The sequence below is a fragment of the Dermacentor andersoni genome, chromosome 5 (genome assembly GCF_023375885.2).
Source record: "Dermacentor andersoni chromosome 5, qqDerAnde1_hic_scaffold, whole genome shotgun sequence".
Classification (NCBI taxonomy): Eukaryota; Metazoa; Arthropoda; class Arachnida; order Ixodida; family Ixodidae; genus Dermacentor; species Dermacentor andersoni.
In genome coordinates this window covers 202,656,673-202,678,216 of record NC_092818.1, presented here as the reverse complement: position 1 = coordinate 202,678,216, position 21,544 = coordinate 202,656,673, and the positions used below count along the sequence as shown (strand labels likewise).

Below are 21,544 nucleotides of genomic sequence, written 5' to 3'. Positions count from 1 at the left end.
AGGAAGTCCCTGAAATCCAGTTTTTGCTCTTGCATGTGCCCTGCGACGCTTAAAGTAACACTGAACGATAAGAGGCTTATTCGTCAATCGGGGAACATGGCTTTGATGCCATTATTTTCCGTGAATTCACTTGTATTGTCTTAGGTTCGTGCGTATGATCCTCGCTATTCAAACTGGCCTATATTTCCAATCTTTTGTGGCTGTGGTACCAAGTGTGCATTAATAAGGCCTATCATCATCAGCAGCAGCAGCATCATCATCATCACGGAACACGACTTTGAGAGGAATATTTTCCGTGAATTCACTTGTGTTGCGTTAGGTTCCTGCGTATGATCTTCGCTGTTTAAACCGGCCCATATTTCAAATCTTTTGTGGCTTCGGTACCAAGTGTGCATGAATAAAACCTATCATCATCGCGGAACATGACTTTGAGACCAATATTTTCCATGAATTCAAGTTTCTGGCCCATATTTTAGCACCGGTAGAGTAGTTCATGCAAATATGCGAGGCTTCAAGTTCGCAATTTTCTCTCCTTTTTTCTCTATAGTTCTTCATCGGCTGCTCACATCTGTGTACGTAGCACTGCGCGGATTATACTTCCTTCCGGCTTTACAAGCGACGGTGTACCTAGTCCAGTCTTGGTCAGTGATCAGCCTGGAATTGAACACCCACCAAATATGCACAAGATATTCGACAGATGCTCGCAACTGTCTCTTGTCTGGTAACTCACTGAATAATTTTGAATTGTTCATTGAATTATGAGAAGTTTGCAAAATCTCGATTCGATGATGTACTCCCTGAGGTACGTAGAGCATCTATATTTTCATGTTCAGCATACTCGGACAGCATAAAACCTAGCCACTCGAAGCCATCTGATGCAAAACTTTATTGTAAACAATGAAAAGCCGATTTACTACAACGATAAGGCACTGCCACCGAAACAAAACACTCACACGTGTACGTTGCAACTACTTTTAAGAAAACACTTGGCACATATTGCTCACATCAAACAGAAATGCCTCAAAATGAATGCGACACATTTTAAAGAAAATTCTTTCATCAGTGCTACTACATCTAATGCGCTATGTCCGAGCATACAATGGTAGACGCATTGCCTAAACCGCATGTTTGTGACTCAATTCCAATCGCAAGGTATGCAGTGTTGATGGGTACACTATAGGAACATTCAGGTTTTGCTGTTGTACGCATAATAGAAAAGCCTCCTACATGAACATCTTGGTTTTAACATCATTAGTCGCAGCCGCGTTCGTCTAGACGATGCAAACAAATCACGCATGAAACTGAATCCGGCTGAGTGACGCCAGGCTAACAGCAATTCTGCGTCGCGGGCAAAAAAAAGGCATCTCCGATGCTTACAACACATGCAAGTTCGCGGATTACCGCCCTGCAGCGTTCACAGTGTAGCAGTGAAGCACAACTAGCTGAAGAACCCGCTCCGGTGGCTGAGCAACTACAGCCTCCTGCTGATTGCCCAGCACGAGGTTGTGGCTTTCATTCTCGGCCGTAGTGGCCGCACTTTCATGAAAGCCACGATGCGAAAACGTTGTTGCAGCAAGCTTTGCGCGCATTATGTAGATTTCCAGGTGGTCGAAATTAATTGCAACCCTTCCCTACTGCACGTCGAACAGCTGTCGTGTTGATTGCGGACGTTGATTATTATCGGCCCACCAAACTAAAACGTCATTAAGAGCTTGTTTCCTCCGTTTTGACAAGTATTTCCCTTAAAGGAGCTGCATAACCTGCCGTGCATGCCATAGTTGTTTCGCCAAGTCACTGCGACGCACGGCAGGCTTACACGTCCATGTTCTGCTGCTCGACGGTTGTGATTGGACATCGCATTGGCCTGGTATCTATATACATAAATATTTGCAGTTACAGAGTTCTGACCCCGGAAAGAAAGCTCTCGGCACCCGGCCGGGGGCACGCGCTGAAACGGCGTTGCGAAGATTGCCACCGCGTCATCCTGTGCTGTTCGCGCTTACCTTTGGCGAGCAGCGCCAGCGTGGTCACGAGGGCGAGGAACATCCCGGAATCCATGCGCGCCGTCGTCACACAGGCACGTCCACGCACGGGCTCAGCCAACCATTGACTCCGCCGCCACGCGTGGCTTTAGCCGCGGCTGCGAGCCGAGCAGCCGCAGAGGGAAAGAGAACCGTCGAGAAGAAAAAAAAAAAAAAAATCGACGCCGAAACCGCAGTTCGCGGCAGCGGCGCCGCCTGCAGGCTGCCAGGCAAACTGATCGCGTCCGTGTTCGCTGCCGCCGGGACCGCGAGCGCCAGTGTGGGCGTGCCTCGCGCGCCACGAGCGTGTTCGGCTAAGTTCATTGGCCACGCGCGAAGATATGCACCAAGGGGGAGCAGTTGGCGGCGGAGACAGTCGGCGAGCGTGCATACGGTAATTTTAGGCAAATAAGTGAGCCTACGTAGATTGTTGTTAGAACGCCCTAAAGCCTAAAGCGCATGCGCTTTCACACTAACCACTAAAATGGGCGAAGCAGTTCGATTCATATTGCTTCACTAATTTGTCTAGTACCTGCTTCGCCTTTACATGCACAAGAGCTGGGGGTGTGCTCCCTTTTAAAAATATAATTCATACCTTATATTTCATAAAGGAATATAATCAAACACGCAATGAGCGTGAAAAATCATCACATGCAATGTAAATATTTGAAGGTGGAGAAACATTCCAATCTATCATAGTCCGAGAAAAAGTGAATAACGCCAGTGTCATTTCTTCAGAAAGTGTATAAGTCTGCATAGTAGGCAGTTTTATGAATTCCTTGCAAAACGTATGACGATGGTCCAATATATCTTTCTCTATCGATTCCTGTATAAGAATAGTATACATTGAAAAAAAGAAAGGCTTAATTGAAAACATTTCATGTGGTCTTCTAACTGCTGCGATTTCTGTGTAAGCTTAATTTTAGCTTTGCAAATCTATTTAACATAACTTGGCAGTATAAATTGAAGTTACACATTCTGAAATCTTTCAAGCATGCCAGCTAACCAATGGAGTACAAATATCCGTACTCGAGTACCGTTTGTATTGGGCCCTAGGAGTTACGGAGTCGCCATCTGTCGGAACCGCCTCCCTTGCGTAGTATGAGGGATCACGCGGCGCGCTCCTCATAGGTTTCGCTTACGGCGCTCAATAAAAACACCATGCGGCAGCTCTCCTGGGCATTTATGCAGGTACTCTATAAATGAGGGAAGTCTTTGACTGTCGATATAATAATCTTGGGCAAACTGAAAGCACGGAATCATTTACAGACGCTATCTCTTTACCGAATTCGTACAGTTAACGCCACTGCGCGCGGTCGCCGCGACGGAATCTCCCGAACCGGCTTCTTGCTTGAAAAGTAGGCAAACGCTCAGAGTAAACTATGTGAAATATGTCCTTATAGTGGGCTGTCTGTATAACCAAATGAGGCATAAGAGAATGAAGCCTCAATGCAGCGATCGCACCGGTTCGCAGCGATCGACGGCGCGTCTGCATGCATGTCCGCGCACAATGTTTTGTTTTCGCTGTGAGCGCGTTTTCGCACCATGCCGTAAGCTTTAATTAGGCCGCAGCATGTGTGCGTTTGACACTACACTAGCAACCACTGTTGCGTAGACTCTATCAGAACTGTTCAAAAATAATTTCGTTAGAGAGACTTCGACACTTAGCTACGGCGACTGTGATGTGCCGTCGCGACGATTTAACCTTTTTTTGTCTTCTAAATTCTTGGACATTTCAATATTATGTCTCAAGTTGCGTCGAACTGTATGTTTATCGGTCTTCTCAGCGTGCGATTTCCCTCTGCTTCTTTTTCGTAATCCAGTGCATTAATTCATAACACAAACATGACCATATGTCGCGCATTTTTTTAATGTGCGTCTTACCACTCCCTTACAGTTTCAGTGAACTTGCCAGTATCTAGCATCTACAAGTTCACAGACCATACAGCCATGGCATTAGCCGGGCAGCGCGCGCGGGCGAGCGTCTTAGTGCGCATCTTCTGCTACTCACCGAACATCGCATTCCCGGCGCAGTAGCAGAAATCTTCCTCGCGTACGTCTGTGCTTGCTGCATACCCGAGTTGTAGCTGATGGCTGTCTGCCAGTTCTAAGTTTTGCGAGCCAAGCTTCACGCAGCTCCTTGTCCTGTGGCTACGTGTGAATAAGGCTGACACCAGGCTCCGTTGCGTACGTCCGGCACTGCGGCACCGAGCAGTAGCCTACCATGATGCACGCCTCCAAAAGCAGCCACTACCTATTATAGTGCTTTCAAATGCTGTCAAGCAGATACCCAAGGCGGGAAAACTTCACCACTGAATCAGAACCACAGCATCAGGTGGAACCTTAAACTTTCGTTTTCAGTTCGCGTTCGGCGCTCCCGTAGCAGCCGACGCCGCCGGTGTGTCCACGTGATCCCTTATGCCACGTCACGCCGACGGTGGCGCCAGCTTTTTCAGTGGTGGAGCTCGCCCCCAATACCAGTAAAATACAGCTGTTTTACCAGGTTTCATGGTGGTCAAGTAAAATACCTGTGTAAAAAGCCCCAACTGCGAGCCATTTTATTATCAGTGTTGTCAACGTGTCTGTGTCAAGCTAAGGTTGGCCTGAATGAAAGACCCAAGAATGTGCATTCTTTAACCGTACGTAAAGCAACCTCCTCGCGATTTCTTTGGCTCTTTCGCCCACTGTCGAGGTCAGACATCTTCAGCAGACTGACGCAATCGAGTCTCGAGGTCGAGCGTCAACTTGCCTCCGAAACACATCTGCCGCGCTCACGGGAGGCGCGCATGCGTCGCCGAAGTCCACGGCGCGCTTCTTGTCCGGCGCGTCGCCTTGCTGCCTCAGCACTACATAGACTGAGCGAGTGGGTCCATTGTATACCCTCCCCACTGGGGCGCTTTAACGAAGTGTCTAGATCGCGCCCCCGTCACTTGAAATAACGGCAGCGCACGCCAGTCTGCACCGCCTCACTCCTGAGACCATACGACAAGTGCATGGAGCGTGTGTTCAACACTTGCGCTTTATTTTGCCACCAAGAGTTCGTCTAAAGAATACCGTAGACGAATATAACGCAATACCTTTCTCTAGTGAAATACGCTGCTCTTAGTTGGTATCCTGAGTTCCGCATCACTCATGCGAAGCGCGACTGCGGCTGAAGAAGAGGCTTGCGTGTGGGCCGATATTCAGCAATATCGTAGGCATCAGATCCAAGTGCCGGCTTTCCGCGCGGTTTACGCACTTACTGACCTTCGATGATCGTTTTTTCTTCTCCCCAAAGCGTGGCTCATACAGGACGTCGGAAGTTTTCAAGGATGGATCGAGGTGGTGAAGGTGCCTTTCCCACAACCGCACCTTTCATTATCTGCACGGACTCCGAACAGCGAGAGCTTGGGCAGGCGTTTCACGCTGCAAGCATTAGCTCCTTCGCTCAAGTTTACTCATCCTTCCCACTTACTAGGGGAAATATTGACGCGTGCACGTCATGCATACTGCTTGCATCGTAAAATATCGATGACTAATTTACAGGTGCGCTGTGATTTGCTAAAAATAGCAATTTTATTTCGGACAGACGAGTGGTAAAGAATCACGCAGATCCAACGCATGGTTGGAATCTAAATGACGAGAAGCTTGCTTGAGTCATTGAAGTAGCAGAAGTAATGATGACACGAGCGCAGCCTCGTCGCCGCAGCTGTTACATGTGTGCGTCAAGCAGGCACGTACGCAGGATACTTTTTCGGGGGGGGGGGAGGCAAACCAAGGAACTTTTCTATGCAAATGAGTGGGATGGTACTTTTACTAGTACAAATGCGAATAATGCCCACCATTTGCCATAAAGACGCGTAAAGCCACAAAAGAGAATTGAAATGACGTGTATCTCACAGGTACGCCTGTGAGATACACTTCTTTACTTGGCAAACAAAGAACCAGATCAAATGGAATCGTGCATAAAAGGTGCTCAGGACGAACTTTGCCGAGGATAAGTTAACAAGCGAAAGTGCAAAATAAAGATTTCTAGTAGCGTTTTCTGAATTAGCTCTGGAAGAATTATGGAGAAATGTATATTTGCGGAACAACCACAGGTTCTTTTGGGTCCCTCGTTTACTGCTCTAACAAGTAGCAAAACCGACTCGTGTTGTTATTTGGAAAGTTGCGTAACGATGCGTTGTCACCAGTCTCGTACAACCGCGTAGAGCGCCGGACGCTGCGATTCTAGACGTACTGCGCCCACCGCTGAAGGTTAGAAACCCTCCCCCCCCCCCCCCCCACATTAGCACAGCAGGGCAGTGGCTACGTCAGGCGGCTCGAATGATAACTGTAGAAGCGTCATTCAATACACACGGAATTATTCTCCACTTCCGGCGGCATTTCCTCTGCTTCCTTTTTAAATAAAAAGATGTAGATCCAAAAATATTTTCACAAACAATTTTCGCTTTTCCTCCCTGTCTGGCTGTTGCCTTGGCTGTGCCTTGCCATAGTAGATCGCTTAATTTCTCATCTCCTTGCGACTCTTGTTTCCAGTTGCCAATTTTGCACTAAAAGTGCTGTATAACAAGGAGCAAACCAGACGAGGTAACGGGTGAGTCATATTGCTGATGTGTTGAACGGTTATTGCAGGGTCTGATGATGGACGCTGTTTCGCAATATTTTATTGTCGACCTTATGTAAGCCATATGCGGAAGTATGGTTCCGAGGATCTGCCAGCGTCGCGGCGAGCCGTCACTGGGGGAAATAATGAAGCAAAGGAAAAGTTAAACGCAACTGGCGTTTTCTCCGGCCGCAACTCGTTCCACGAGCATACAGACCAGCCAACTATGAACTGGTTCCCTTTCCTGGCCCCCAGATCAGTCTAAACAACGAAGGTTGAACTAACGAAGCAACAGGAATGCGCGTAATCATTGAATAGATGGTGACATAGAACTTGTGTAGGCATTATAAATAAAATCAAATATTATAATTAAAACAATAAACTATGCCCTGCCTGCTGCAATAGATGGTGGCAATTGAATTCATCTTGAGTTAATCGCGTGGGCACCGAATCGATGAGAAAACTTGCCTCCACACCGCAGGAGATGCCGATAACTACCGCCATCCAGAGGAGTGAAAAAAAATTAACAACCATTCCACTCTGTGAAGACGGAATGGCAGTGAAAGCTGACGTCAATGAAAGCCCTCAAACGAAAAGCAGTGTTTCACCTCCGCTGCGGGTCGGTCTGAGGATAGTGCAATACCGGGCCGACCCGCGGTTGAGGTGAGGCAGGCATTAAGCGCTCCCCATACGTAGGTCCATTCCGAAGTTATTGCAATACCGGGACCAGCCGCGGCGGAAGTGACGCAGGCGTTAAGCGCTCCCCATACGTGGGTCCATCCCGAAGCTAATACAATGCCGGGCCGGCCCACGGTGAAGGGGAAGCAAGCCCTAAGAACTCCCCATACGTAGGCCGGTCCCGAAGATATTGCAATACCGGGCCCACCCGCGGCGGATGTGAAGCAGGAGTTAAGCACTCCCCATACGTATACCCATCCCGATGGTAGTGCAATGCCGGGCCGAGCCGCGCTGGAGGTGAAGCAGGCGTTAAGCGCTCCCCATACGTGGATCCATCCCGAAGGTAGTGAAATGCCGGGCCGACCCACGGTAAAGGTGAACCAGGCGTTAAGCACTCCCCATACGTGGGCCCATTCCGAAGATTTCGTAGGGCGCGTTATAGGTTCCCTAGTCCACAGGGGTATGTGCCATTAATCTTGGACCCTTTTTGCACTATCTCCAGGATTGGTCCACATGAAGATTTTTTCTGTTAACGGACGCCGAAAAAAATTGCTGAAGTTACTCATACACTGCTTTCGCTGTTAAAGGCAGTAAAATGTTGACCGCCGAGTAGATTGATTTGTCGATGCTTCAGGAATGTGGGTGAGGAGTGGTGACTTTGGGTGGATAGAAGGGGGGGGGGTTATGGCGCTTAATTTCGGCGGGGGGGGGGTCAGGGCCCCCCGGTCCTGACCCCCCCCCCCGCCGAAATTAAGCGCCATAACGTACCCTGGGTACGAACCTGGCGTCACGATATATGATGCTTCTTGAGGGAAAAATGTTGGTGAAAAATAATAGGTCTATGCAGAGGACAGTGCTACACATAGCTAAGTTAATTGAAGGCTTCATGCCTCTTGCGTCACAGTGCCGCATCTACTCTGGAGGACTGGGCCAGAACAGGCACGCCACCCAGTGGCACACACCTACTTGCATATACCTAGTGCCATAGTTGTCTGTTGGGGTCCATACCCAGCGGCATACTCCCAGTGACCACTGTTATCTACTTGACCTGACAGAAGGAGGTTTCAAGCTGTCTGCGCAAAATATACCCCAGGACCCAAATTTTCTGTATATAGCTACAAATATATCCAGCGAGGAAACGACGTCGAACGCCACACCCCGAGGAAGAGGATAAGAAAGCTTTGCTTAAAAAGATATTGTAAAGGAATATAAAAACGCCCCAATACAGTGTCCATAAAATATCGCTAAGGACGAGTACGGAACGAACACGTGCAACAGTACGGGCGCTGTGGGGAGCGCGGACACCGACCGGTTTGTGTGCAACCCCTCGGCTATGTGTCCGGCTTGCCAGGGGTGCGTTTCTTGGGAGAGGTTTGCACAAGCCGCTATGCTTGCTGCGCAAGGACAAAGACAAGCTAAACACCAGCACCTGTGCTTTCGCATGCACTCGTTTGTTCCTGGTCTTGCTAAAAGATGTGCTAACGGCGTCAACGCCCCGTCGATTACTCTGAGCAAGAAAAAAAGTGCATATTTGAAAAATGTTGGTTTGCGCGTGCGATCATTTCTACTCGTTTTGTCGGTATAAGAAGCATGCTCTTCTGAAATAAAATCATTTGATAGTTAGCCCACGTCCTGTCGTCTTTTCTGTCCCTATGAATCCACCGCTATGACCTATTTGTGACCTATGACCACTATTTGTGAAACATGTCGATAGTTATTTTACGTCTAGTAATTTATCGAACACAGGAAACCTGGATTGCAGAAAAAATAGCATTGCAGAGTCTTCTGCGTCGGCGAAATATTTAATATAGGTGCATGAGCAGTGGCTTTTTTGTATAGTGGATGGGTGTATGTGGAACAGTGTGAGAAATCAGTTGTGTGGTGTGCAACTCCATTTTTGTGTGTACTAAGCCTTCTTGAAGTATACCATACGTACAAATAATAGATTAATCAGAGATGAGGACGATACACCTCGAGTGCCATCAGTATCCATGTGCTGCAAGGAATTGTATGCATTGTAGCATTGAGCATTGTATGCAGCAGTGGTTTTGAAGATTAATCCCGTCTATACTTTGTAAGATCGATGTGACCGCTAATAATACTTTGAGTTGGCGCGTATGCTTCATTTTGAGGCACTGAGGCGGATTATTTGCAGGGCGTACGCGCATCCTAAGGATGTGCATTTGTAAGAGCATGTGATTTTGCACTATTTATTTTGTGTAAATAAATGTCATTCAACACTGCAGATTTATGTTAATATTAATGGCTATTTCTGCTCCTCCACCTCTAATAGCCCATATAAAGAAAGAACAATTTCAGGATCCGGCCCTCCGTAGTCAAGCCCCGTTTCTGATAGTACTAAAACAGGAAGGTGGTATGTCAGGATTAAGTTCTTTAGCCGACCAAGTTTGTTTACTACGCTCCGAGCATTAAGGGAAATAATTTTTAGTGTTGTAGTGCTCTAGCAGTGCACTGTCAGTTGCCATGTCCTTTTTAGGAAGCTCTGCGTGTGGATTAGGTTGGCTGAACGTCCCACTAAAGGCTGCCCTTGTACGATATTGCCGCCACAGCCGTGTTTATCGGGCTCCACGTGAGAGCTCTCCCATTAATTTCCAGCTTGTGAAACGTGGCCCTATTTTCCTCCTATAGATCTGTCGTTTGCCGCAAAATGCCACAAATGTGCGCACAATTTTCACTCAATTTGTAAAGTTCTCCGAAATAGGAAATGGCCTGCCTTTCAACTTCGAGCAGCAAGGAGAATCTTGTTTCAGAGCGCAGCTCTTACTGGCTCGTTCCTGCGCGACCGTCGGCGGTGGCGTAACCCAGAGAACGAGCACAACAGCGAAAGATGAAAGACGCGAACCGCGGACGGCAGAGACCAATGAGCGCGGCTCCTTCAGTGAAATGCGCGCGGGAAACTGGTTTCCTGCGGACCCGTCCGACCGCTCGATGCGTACTCGTATCTAGTCTCAGCCGCGCCGCTCGTTTCGTACTATCGTCTGCTCGCGTCAGCTCTCGCTCGCGCTTGTTTCGATTGGCATGGTTTGCGATTGTTTTATAATATGATTGTATGTGCGACCCGAATTGTGTAATACTTTCTGGAAGCCAATTAAGCGTAACCAGCCATTTCATTGGAACCTTGGACGAGTCATGTCTAAAAGCCGACGCGCTTGACCCGCAAATCAGATTTTCGACGATTGCCGACTCTGCTAGATATCTTTCAAAGTTTTTTTGCCTCGCTATTTCGCGAAATAAAAACACGTATAGAGCTACGCTCAAATTTCGCATTACGGAGTATCGCAATCGTCGGTGAATTCTTTCTTAGTTTTTTTTAAACGTAAAAAAAACGGAGGATGATCGGATGTCTGCGGTTGCCTTTGCACACGCCAACCTAAAGATTCTTTTGTGGAACAGACCGTGTGAACGCGATTGAGTTGAAACAGATGGTTTTCAATTACGTATTTAAAAAGCTACTTGGCGCCGAGTTTAAATCAGCAGAACGCATCCGTCGGGTCGGCATAAATACAGCAATTCGCAACCGCCCAGTTATACTCAAATTTTACGACTTCTCAAGAAAAAATAATCGTGCTGCGTATTAGGTTACAGTCGAAAGGTATGAATATATCCATATCGGAAGATTTTTTGGTGGTGGTTCCTGAGACACGCAGAAAATTAGCGCAATCATGAGCACGTAATCACGCAAACCATAGACGTTGAGTTCTCAGTCTGCCGGGGGGCGCTGGGCCCATTCGCACCCTCTCTTTTTTCATTCGTACGCCTCCCTCCCCCCCCCCCCCCTCCCGACGTGCTCCTTGGCAAGAGATATACACAAGCGGAGAAGTAATACATGTAAACGTCAGCTTTATTTATTTTTAAAGTCGAGCGCATATTCTAAAAGGACTTACCGCATAGTTCTTAAGGCAATAAGTGAATGACGAAAGAAACTGAAAAACACGTAAACGCTTAGTAGACATTCACAAAACCCTTAGGGAAAGTGAGAAAAGACACTGAGCAAGGGAGAGAGAGAAAACAAGGATAGGAAAGGCAGGGAGGTTAATCAGAACAGCATCCGGATTGCTACCCTACACTGGGGGTGGGGAAAAGGGGAATAGAAAGAGGAAGAAAGGGAGAGAGTAAGCACTGAGTACGTGTTGGAGGGACACAATACACAAGGACACTATAGACGGTCTTTTAAGCCGGTGCACTTCAGGTACTGCACTAGTGCACGAATCACTTTTCGAGCCAGTGACGGGTGTGGCCACGGTCCGAGTATCTTTGACTCGGTGAACGGTCTCGAGTCCAGTCGGCGTAAAGTTGCCCGCAGAGAGAGGCGTTGGACATCGTAGCGAGGGCAGGCACACAATAGGTGCTCGATGGTCTCCTCGCACCCGCACGAGTCGCGCACCCGGCTCTCGGCCATTCCCATACGGTAGGAGTATGAGATCGTGAACGCCATTCCCAGCCACAAGCGACACAACAAGGCTGTTTCGCCGCGGGAAAGGCTAGATGGCAGTTGTAGCCGTAGCGTGGGGTCCAGTTTACGTAATCTGCAATTGAAGGCAGTTGAAATCCAGAGATCTTGTGACTTCTTGCGTGCAAGTAGGCGAAGTTCTCTGGCAGCGTCCGACCTTGCCAAAGGCGTTGGACGCGTCTTGGTATCTTCGTGGGCACACCGGGCAGCCTTATCAGCTGGGTTGTTGCCGACGATGCCACAGTGAGCAGGGATCCACTGAAATATAATGTGGTGTCCTCTTTCCAGAGAATGGTGGCGCACTTCCCTGATGTCAGATATTATCTGCTCGTAAGTTCTGTGACGTAATGCAGACTTGATGCTGTGAAGGGCTGCCTTAGAGTCACAAAATGCGACCCATTTTGAAGATACTGAAGTTTTAGCGAGACACAGCTCACAGCTCACCCGGGAAATTGTGGAAGCTGATTTCATCAGAAAACTTGGTAGTATTTGCGTTAGTGCCCCCTCTATCGCCCTGACCCCTGGTGAAGTCACGTATCTAAACAGATAGAAATCGTAATGCTTAATGTTTTTATTTTTTTCAGGTGACCATGCTCTTAGTTGAGTGACTTGCTGTTAGAACACCCGATGTGACTGCCTTACATTTTCTGCGCACGCCCTTTCTTGTATAAATACACACGATGTGGCACCACAATAAAATATTGTTGGAAGTCAGCGCTGTGTATGTCGTCTATCGCTGTCCTTGTCCTTCGCGCTGTACGTTATTTTTGACCATTTCTCTGTTGGCTCTTCGGTGATGTACATCATAGCGGCATGGAGAGCTGCAAGCTCTGTCGATGTAGATGTAGTCGTGTGCGACAATTTGAATTTAACTGTAACGTTCTTGGCTGGAACGACGAATGCAGCAGTTGAGCTGGTAGGTGAGGTCGAACCATCGGTATATATATGAATGTGGTCATGATACGTCTGGTGCAGTAATATGAGCGCAAGTTGCTTCGGAGCCGGCGCTGGATGACTGGACTTTTTTGTAATTCCCGGAATAGCACTTGAGGATGTCGCAGGCACCGCAGGGGAGAGGAAGGCTTCACCGCCGGTGTAAAAGATGCCGGTAGGCACTCTTGATGCGCGCTAATCACTCTTGAAAAGGTCGCTTCAGGGCTCTCGGCTGGTAGGGAGGCCAAATGATGGTCGAGGATCCTTGACAGATGGGGAATGCGCGCTCTGAGAGAGTCGACAGCGACATGTGTCTGGATCATATGATATCCTGCGATCGCAATTGTTGCTGCTGTTGAGGTGCACCGAGGCAGCCCTAAACACGTGCGCAGAGCTTGACCTTGTATGCTCTCCAAGGCGCGAAAGTTCGTCTTGCATGCATTTGACAACACTGGTAGGCTGTAACGCAGGAGTCCCAGCAACAAAACCCTGTACAGCTGTAACATAGAATGGACTGGTGTACCCCAGTTTTTCCCGCAGAGAAATTTGAAGACCTGAGCAATGGCGACTAACTTCTTCTTCAGATAGACGCAGTGAGGGCTCCACGAGAGGTTGCGGTCAATGATGACGCCCAGAAAGCGATGCGTTTTAACATAGGATACAACTTGACTATTGATGGAAACAGGATACAATGACATTTGTTTGTGCGTAAAACCAAGTAATGCGCACTTTTCAGTAGACACACTGAGGCCTTGTTCTCGGAGATAAGGCGCCGTCATGGTTGCCGCCCGCTGAAGCCTGGCTCTTAGCTGAGGGCGAGTCACCGCAGAGGCCCAGATGCAAATGTCGTCGGCGTATATTGAGACATGAACTGTCTGCGGTAGGTAATCCGCTAGTCCTACCAGGACGAGGTTGAACAAAATAGGGCTCAACACTACACCCTGCGGCACACCACGGCGATGTAATGGTCTGAAATTGGGCCGTCTTCGGTCCGTAAGAAAAAACGCCTCTCAGTCAAATAGTCCCGAATCCATTTATATATCCGGCCACTAACTCCAACAGCCTCAAGTGAGTTCAGTATGGCCTCATGGGTGACGTTGTCGTATGCCCCTTTAATATCTAGAAAAAGTGCCGCAGATAGGCGCTTGAGACTTTTTTGATTTTGGACCCATGTTACGATGTCAATGACGTTGTCGATGGACGAGCGACCTCGACGAAAGCCTGTCATGGCGTCCGGATAGATGGTGAATCGTTCTAGGTACCATTCCAAGCGAGCAAGAATTGTTCTTTCCATCACTTTGCCGACGCAGCTCGAAAGCGCAATCGGACGATATGATGAGAGCTCAAGCGGAGACTTTCCAGGTTTCAGAATGGGGATCAAGCGGCTCGATTTCCATTGTTTAGGAACGACGCCGTTCTGCCAAGACTCATTGTAGTAGTTTAGCAGCTCATCACGTGCGTCATGTCCAAGGTGGCATAGGGCAGCATACGTGATGCCATCAGGTCCTGCTGACGAAGAACGCCTGCAGGTCGCCAACGCAGCATCGAGCTCTTCGAGTGAAAATAGCACGTTCATTTGTGGTACACGTGTCTCAGGGATGTGATTCAATGCTACGTCAGAAATGATGGCCACGGACCCAGCAACCCGTGCACAGAACTCTTCAGCCACTTGAAGTTCCGAGCGGAGTTGGCAGAGGGCCAGAGCAGCGAAGGGCTTCCTTTGATGCGGAGATGAGCGAAGACCCCTAACCGTTCTCCATATGTGCGAGAGCGATTTTCGGGGATCAAGCGACTGACAGAAACTTTTCCATTACTTATCTTCCAATTTATCCATGCGACGCTGGACTTTCTTTTGTATGCGTCGTGAAGCCCTCAGATCCAAGACGGACTTCGTGCGCCGATACCTCCTCTCCGCCTGTCGGCGTGCCGCACGCAGCCTCTGCCGTTCCATGTCCAAGTCTGTTCGCCTTTCTGACCTTGTAAGTGAGCAGATGGATGTTTTTAATGCCTATGCGATTGCTTCTTCGATAGTGTGTGAAAGGCCTTCCCAACATGTGTCATCCATATCCTTCTTAAACTTTGATCAATCAACTGTACGCAAGACAGTAGAGGAGCGTTGCTCAACTCCTCTAATCTTTATGTATGTTGGAATATGGTCGCTTCCATGTGTTTCTGTGTCCGTAAACCATTGGACGCTCGAGGCAAAGTGCTGTGACACCAAAGTTAAGTCCAAGCAGCTACTATAGGTCGTGCCTCTCAGAAATGTAGGGCTGCCGTCATTCACACAGCACAAATCATGGTCAGCAGCAAAGGAGGCAAGATTCCTGCCTTTGGAGTCAATTTTAGTGCTTCCCCATAGCTGGTGATGCGCATTGAAGTCACCTGTGATAACCCAGGGGCCATTGTTCATTAGTAATATTTTCTTAAGTCGTTCGCCGTCAAAGTGACCCGCTGGAGATATGTAGGCTCCAATTAGTGTAAATGACAGATTCTTCTTTTGGACATTTAGGCAGACATATTGGTTGTCGTCATGAGGCTCTACCGCGTTAGCGACATATGTTAAGTCCGTGCGGATGTAGATTATCACTTTCGTGCTCGCACCGCATGTGGACGAGACGAAAGATTCATAACCGGACAGTCTGAGTGGAGTTGATGTATTTGGTTCGCAGATGACCAGTATGGGGAAGCGATTTGAAAAAATGAATTGGCGAAAGTCTGATATACGGGTCCTTAGACCTCTGGCATTCCACTGAAAGATCGACGCACTTTTAAGTTCAGTGCGGAAGGGGACTATTGGTCGAGCCATGATGCTTAAATGATGCTAGCAAGCACTGGATTTAGTGCATCCAGTATTTGCAGAGCGCTTCGAGCTGCTGGTGTTTGCAGCTTGTTCAGTATAATGCGCCTTGTATTTCTTCAGTAAGCTAACAATTCAAATATTACAAACTCATTAGAAGCCGTTGCAGGAACTATGGGAAAATACAAACATTTCCGCACTAAGCTAACAATTTAAAAATTAAATGATTTTAAGCTCTTCGTGCCTTAGAAACATTGGGCACCCTTATGAAAATGAACCATGAGTTTCTGCAGAGAACGTTATGTGTTCCTAATGTGACATCAGATATTCATAAGAAATGCATCGTCTAATGTTTTTTGGCATCAGAAGTACATCAGAGACTCAAATGACCATGCACCTTATGATTTCTGATGAGAAGAGTATACAGCTTTTTTGTGTTATTTGTAATGTCAAAGTACATCATATATGAATGTGTACGATGCCAGGTCGTGAAAAATTATTTGTAATGCGATAGCATTAAATGGCTCATGTGGCGGAAAATCCGGCATTGTCGGTTTGAGCACACGATGTACAAAGAGGTTACAAACTCTCAACCTTTCATGGGAGTCGAACCCATTACCTATGGTGGTAATTAAGGCTACGAACACACGACCTTTGGTGTTGATTAAGGCACAGTTAATTAAGACAGTTATTTAAGATATAGCTAATTAATGGACTCGAACCCACGACCCTTAGTGGAAGTCGAACCCTTGACCTTTGGTGTTAATGAAGGCGATGTTTATTTCAGGAGCAGTTAATTATTATATAGTTAAGTAAGACATACGAACCCACGACCTTTCGTGTTAATGAAGGCGATGTTAATTAAGGCACAGTTAGGATAGTTACTTAAGGTACCCGAACCCACGAACTTTGTTAATGAAGGCGATGCTAATTAAGGTACTGTTAATTAACATATAGTTAATTAAGACACTCGGAACCACGACCTTTGTTGTTAAAGGTCAAGGTTAATTACAATGTTAATTAAGGCACTATAGCTTTCATTGATTACGAGAAAGCGTTTGATTCAGTCGAAACCTCCGCAGTCATGGAGGCATTGCGGAATCAGAGTATAGACGAGCCGTATGTAAAAATACTCAAAAATATCTATAGCGGCTCCACAGCCACCGTAGTCCTCCATAAAGAAAACAACAAAATCTCAATAAGGAAAGGCGTCAGGCAGGGAGATACGATCTCTCCGATGCTATTCACAGCGTGTTTACATGAGGTATTCAGAGACCTGGATTGGGAGGAATTGGGGATAAGAGTTAATGGAGAATAACTTAGTAACTTGCGATTCGCTGACGAAATTGCCTTGCTTAGTAACTCAGAGGACCAACTGCAATGCATGCTCACTGACCTGGGGAGGCAAAGCCGAAGGGTGGGTGTAAAAATTAATCTGCAGAAAACTAAAGTAATGTTTAACAGTCTCGGAAGAGAACAGCAGTTTACGACAGGTAGTGAGGCACTGGAAATGGTAAGGGAATACATCTACTTAGGACAGGTAGTGACTGCGGATCCGGATCATGAGACTGAAATAATCAGAAGAATAAGAATGGGCTGGGGCGCGTTTGGCAGGCATTCTCAGATCATGAACAGCAGGTTGCCATTATCCCTCAAGAGAAAAGTATATAACAGCTGTGTCTTACCAGTACTCACGTACGGGGCAGAAACCTGGATGCTTACGAAAAGGGTTCTAATTAAATTGAGGACGACGCAACGAACTATGGAAAGAAGAATGATAGGTGTAACGTTAAGGGATAAGAAAACAGCAGATTGGGTGAGGGAACAAACGCGAGTTAATGATATCTTGGTTGAAATCAAGAAAGAGAAATGGGCATGGGCAGGACATGTAATGAGGAGGGAACATAACCGACGGTCATTAAGGGTTACAGACTGGATTCTAAGGGAAGGGAAGCGTAGCAGAGGGCGGCAGAAAGTTAGGTGGGCGAATGAGATTAAGAAGTTTATGTGAAACTTCTTAATCTTCTATGTGGTATGTGCCATTCCTGGCTCTTACCACATAGAACAAATGTTTGTACTACAGTACAAACATTTCCTCAGTAAGCCAACAATATAAAATCTAAGGACAGATGAAAACCTCTTCGGATTTCCAAATATGTAAACGAACTACCAAACTCGACAAAAAACACGAAGACAAGAACAATACTCAAACGGCCGAGGTTGTAATAATGAAGCGACAAAATGCAGATCTTATCGGAGGAGATAAATTAAGCTCGGGAGCTGTGACAGCTTGAATAAATCGGGCGCATTATACTGCGATGAAGTTCACTGTTCACAAAGGATACTGCAAAATTGAGAATGTGTTTCTACGCACAGTTGCTCTCTGAATAAACTCGTCCTACATGTCACTGAGCTTTATTTTGCGGGCGAGGTATTTGTGTACATGGAGAGCTACTATGTGGTTCAACGGCGCTTGCCCATTGTTGACCTCAGGAACATTTTAACGCGACGGAGGCATGAAAATGATCTCGCATACGTGCATGACGTGACTAGGATAGTCAAAGCAATTTTGACAAACTTAGCCACCTCAGGCAAATATCTCGCAGCTGCTCACAGTTATCACCCGAAAGCATCTCTACTACATTCTGAAACGTTTTCAAGGGTGTATTGCGCTGCCTTGCTATATCTATGGGCATACTACGGTGAATATTGAACCGTTCAGGCTCCAGACCTTGCCCGTAGAACTTCAACAGGTACGTGTTGTCACCATTTCCAGTCAAAGACTGTTCAATCTGTGTGGTGTGTTGCCACATTTCTGGTGGATATGTGTCGTCCAGTGAGAAATCTACTGTGTCCAATACCTCGTAGAACCGCTGACGGTACATGTCCTCGGCGGAAGGAAATACGTGAGGTACAGATCTGTCGTCATACTCTCGTAGAGTCTTCCTTCTCCTTGGCGCAGGAGCATCTTTAACATTATTTATTTATTTATTTATTTATTTATTTATTTATTTATTTATTTATACTTCGGTCTTAAACACAATACCATGGCAGGTGGGTTTACACACTTGTACACTAACACACTGAGACGGAAATGAAATACACTCAGGAAAAGGCTTGACAACACATATACATAGGAGAAACTTGTTCACCGATGTCATCACGCGCAAGACCATGACCGTATATTAACTTCAATACAGGATTTACAAGCACCGAATATGTCTCAACACGCACACACAAAATAAAATCAATAAATTACTGAATATGCGCCTCAAAATATAACAACGCATTCTGAGTTACTACACTGTCAGCCAAGTTGTTCCAGTCGGTTATGATTCTAGGGAAACATGAATATTTCTAACAGTTAGTTCTTGCTAATAATGGTTTTACTGACAAAGAATGTTCCACGCGTGTAGCTTAACCACTGTAATAACTAATTATTTGTGAAGTGTCAATACTGTAGTGCCCATTCACCAACTGGAAAAAGAATTTCAAGTGACAAATACGATTCCTATGAGTAACTGATGGTAAACCGCTTCTTCTTAGAAGGTCCGTAATGGATGCACGTGCATAGTAATTATAGATAAATCTCACTGGGTCTTGCTTTTTTAACCTTTTCCCATTTGTAAATGTTAATTTTAGTGAAGGGGTCCAAATTATAACAGCATATTCTAAGACTGGTCCCACAATAACTTTATAAGCAAGTAAGCGAGTTTCAGGGGTACCATACCATAATGCCCGCCTTAAAAAGAACAGTTTACAAAGAGCATTAGTGGAGACGGTATCAATATGTTTACTCCAAGAAAGGTTATTAGAAATCCAGAGGCCCAGGTACTTGTAGCATGTGACTTCAGAATAAGTGTGATCAGTAATACTATACTGGTAACGGGGAGGGTTTCTTTAAGTGTGATACTCATATATACTGTTTTATCAAGAATTATTACCATTTGTCACATGTCACGCCAAATTTTTACCTTTTGATAGTCGTTATTAGGCCTGATTTAATCCTCAATAGAATTTATTTTTTCATAAAGGACACAGTCACCGGTATACAACTTAACACGGAAAGAAAGATGACGTAAATATCATTTATGAGAATAAGAAACAAAAAGCGGTCCAAGAACAGATACCTGGGGGACTCCGGACTCGACCGGGATGTTATGGGGTGGGCATATCAAGAAGAAACAAACTAACGCCGATTTGACAAGTAAGCCTCGATCGAGGCTACTAACTTGTCATTTGTCATTATGAAACGTAATTTATGAATGAGCTTTCTTTGCGAAACCGTCTCGATAGCCTTGCGAAAGTCTAAAAATATTGCATCAGTTTGTTTGCCTTCGTTAACAGCTTCTGAAAAATCATGAATAGACTCTACCAGTTGTGTACATGTCGAGTATCCCCTTCTCAAGCTATGCTGAACTTCTGATATCACGTTATGTTCTTCTAAAAAGCCAGGTAAATGTTTATGAATAATATGCTCAAGTAGCTTTCATGCAGTAGACGTGAGTAAGATTGGCCTCTAATCTTGTATACAATTTTTGTCACCACTTTTATGTAGAGGTTTAATTCTTGCGACTCTCCAGTCATCTGGTAAAGTAACTTCCTGAAGCGACCTTCTGAATATCACAGATAAATAGTTGGAGCACCATTCAGCATTCGTCTCCAGAAAGGTATCTGGAATATCATCTGGACCGGGTGATTTCTTCACATCAAGTTTTAACAGTAGGTTAAACATTCCATTTTCAGATATGATAGCATCAGGGATAGGAGGTAAAGATAAACTAAATCGTGGAAGATGACCCTTGTCAGCAGTGAAAGCAGTTTTGAAAATGTTATTGAAGGCAACGCACGCTGTATTGTCATCCCGTAAACAAGTGCCAACTATTAAAGACATGTCAGTTGAGCTGGAACTTGGAGTAATCGCCGTCAAAAATTTCTCAGGCGACGTTTTAATAAATAATGGGAGTTGAGTACTAAAATATCTTAGTTTGTCAAGTGCGACCTGGTTTTTCAATTTTCGTGACACCTCTTCAAGAACTGGGGCTGTGCAAGCGACAGCTGACTTTGCCCGTTACTTCAAGCGTTTTAACCAACGCTGCAAGTGCAACGTTTCTCTGCTAATCCAAGGATTGCGGTGGTCATCATGCTTGGTCATCTTTGGACTGAAATGATGAGCACATTCATGAATAAGGCTTTTGAAGACAAGACAAGACACAAATCGTTTATACTGCATGGATTGTCTTCAAAATTGTTGTAATGAAAGTCAAGCATGTCAATATCAGATTCATTATCTACCCGATGAAAATTTGGAAAGCTTTTAATATTAGCTGGGCGGTTTAAGTAAACATATTTCAGTGTCCATAAAACTGCCTTGTGGCCTGATATACGCGTACAAGTAGCAACACCGCAGGATGCGTTTGCTGCAATGTTACCCCTTAGAAAAAAAGACATCTAAATTGTGCTGGATTCTTGTAGGCTCATTTACAACCTTCACGAGATCCAAATTAAATACCAGGCCCAGCATTTCACTCTCCATCAAATTAAGTGATTGGGTTGAAAATTGGACCAATCAATGTTTGGGAAATTGAAATCACCGGCCATAATTATTCTGTCTTCTGCTTTTACATAAGACTGAAAATACTTTTTAAGGGGTGCAAGATAGCGACAGAAGAGCTCGGAGGCCTATACGCAGCTCCAGGAATATACTTAATATTATTTGAATAAATTTTACAAAATAGGCCTTCGACTCCAGTTATGTCAAGTAACTTCATAAGTTGCAGAAAAAGAAGAAACTTTATTAAAGAATGGTCCGGCGGTCTTTGTTGTGGTGACCTCAGGTGGCAGCTCGAAGTCCTTGCACTCGGGCGGCATCTTCTGTTTCCCGGACGGCCCAGAGCTGGTCTGCCAACTCTGAACTTTTGAGAGCCGCCTCCGCGGCGACGCTGATGGAGAAGGTCCCCGGCGGCCCTCGAAGCCGGGGCGGCGTCGGGAAGAAGCGAGCTCGAGGCTTCCCATACTCTGGTAACGGCCGCGGTTATGGACGCGTCGCGAACTGAGGT

At 46.1% G+C, this 21,544-nt stretch overlaps 1 protein-coding gene across 1 annotated transcript in view; it reads right to left on the bottom strand.

Annotated features, from left to right (window-relative positions):
• The window catches only part of LOC126531848 (uncharacterized), a 724,626-nt gene extending 722,048 nt beyond the window's left edge, over nt 1–2,578 (bottom strand). The window contains exon 1 of the mRNA XM_050179589.3: nt 2,004–2,578. Coding sequence (XP_050035546.1) covers nt 2,004–2,058 — 55 coding nt within the window. The 5' untranslated portion in view covers nt 2,059–2,578. The remainder of the gene's footprint in view (nt 1–2,003) is intronic.
• Nucleotides 2,579–21,544: the final 18,966 nt, after the last annotated feature.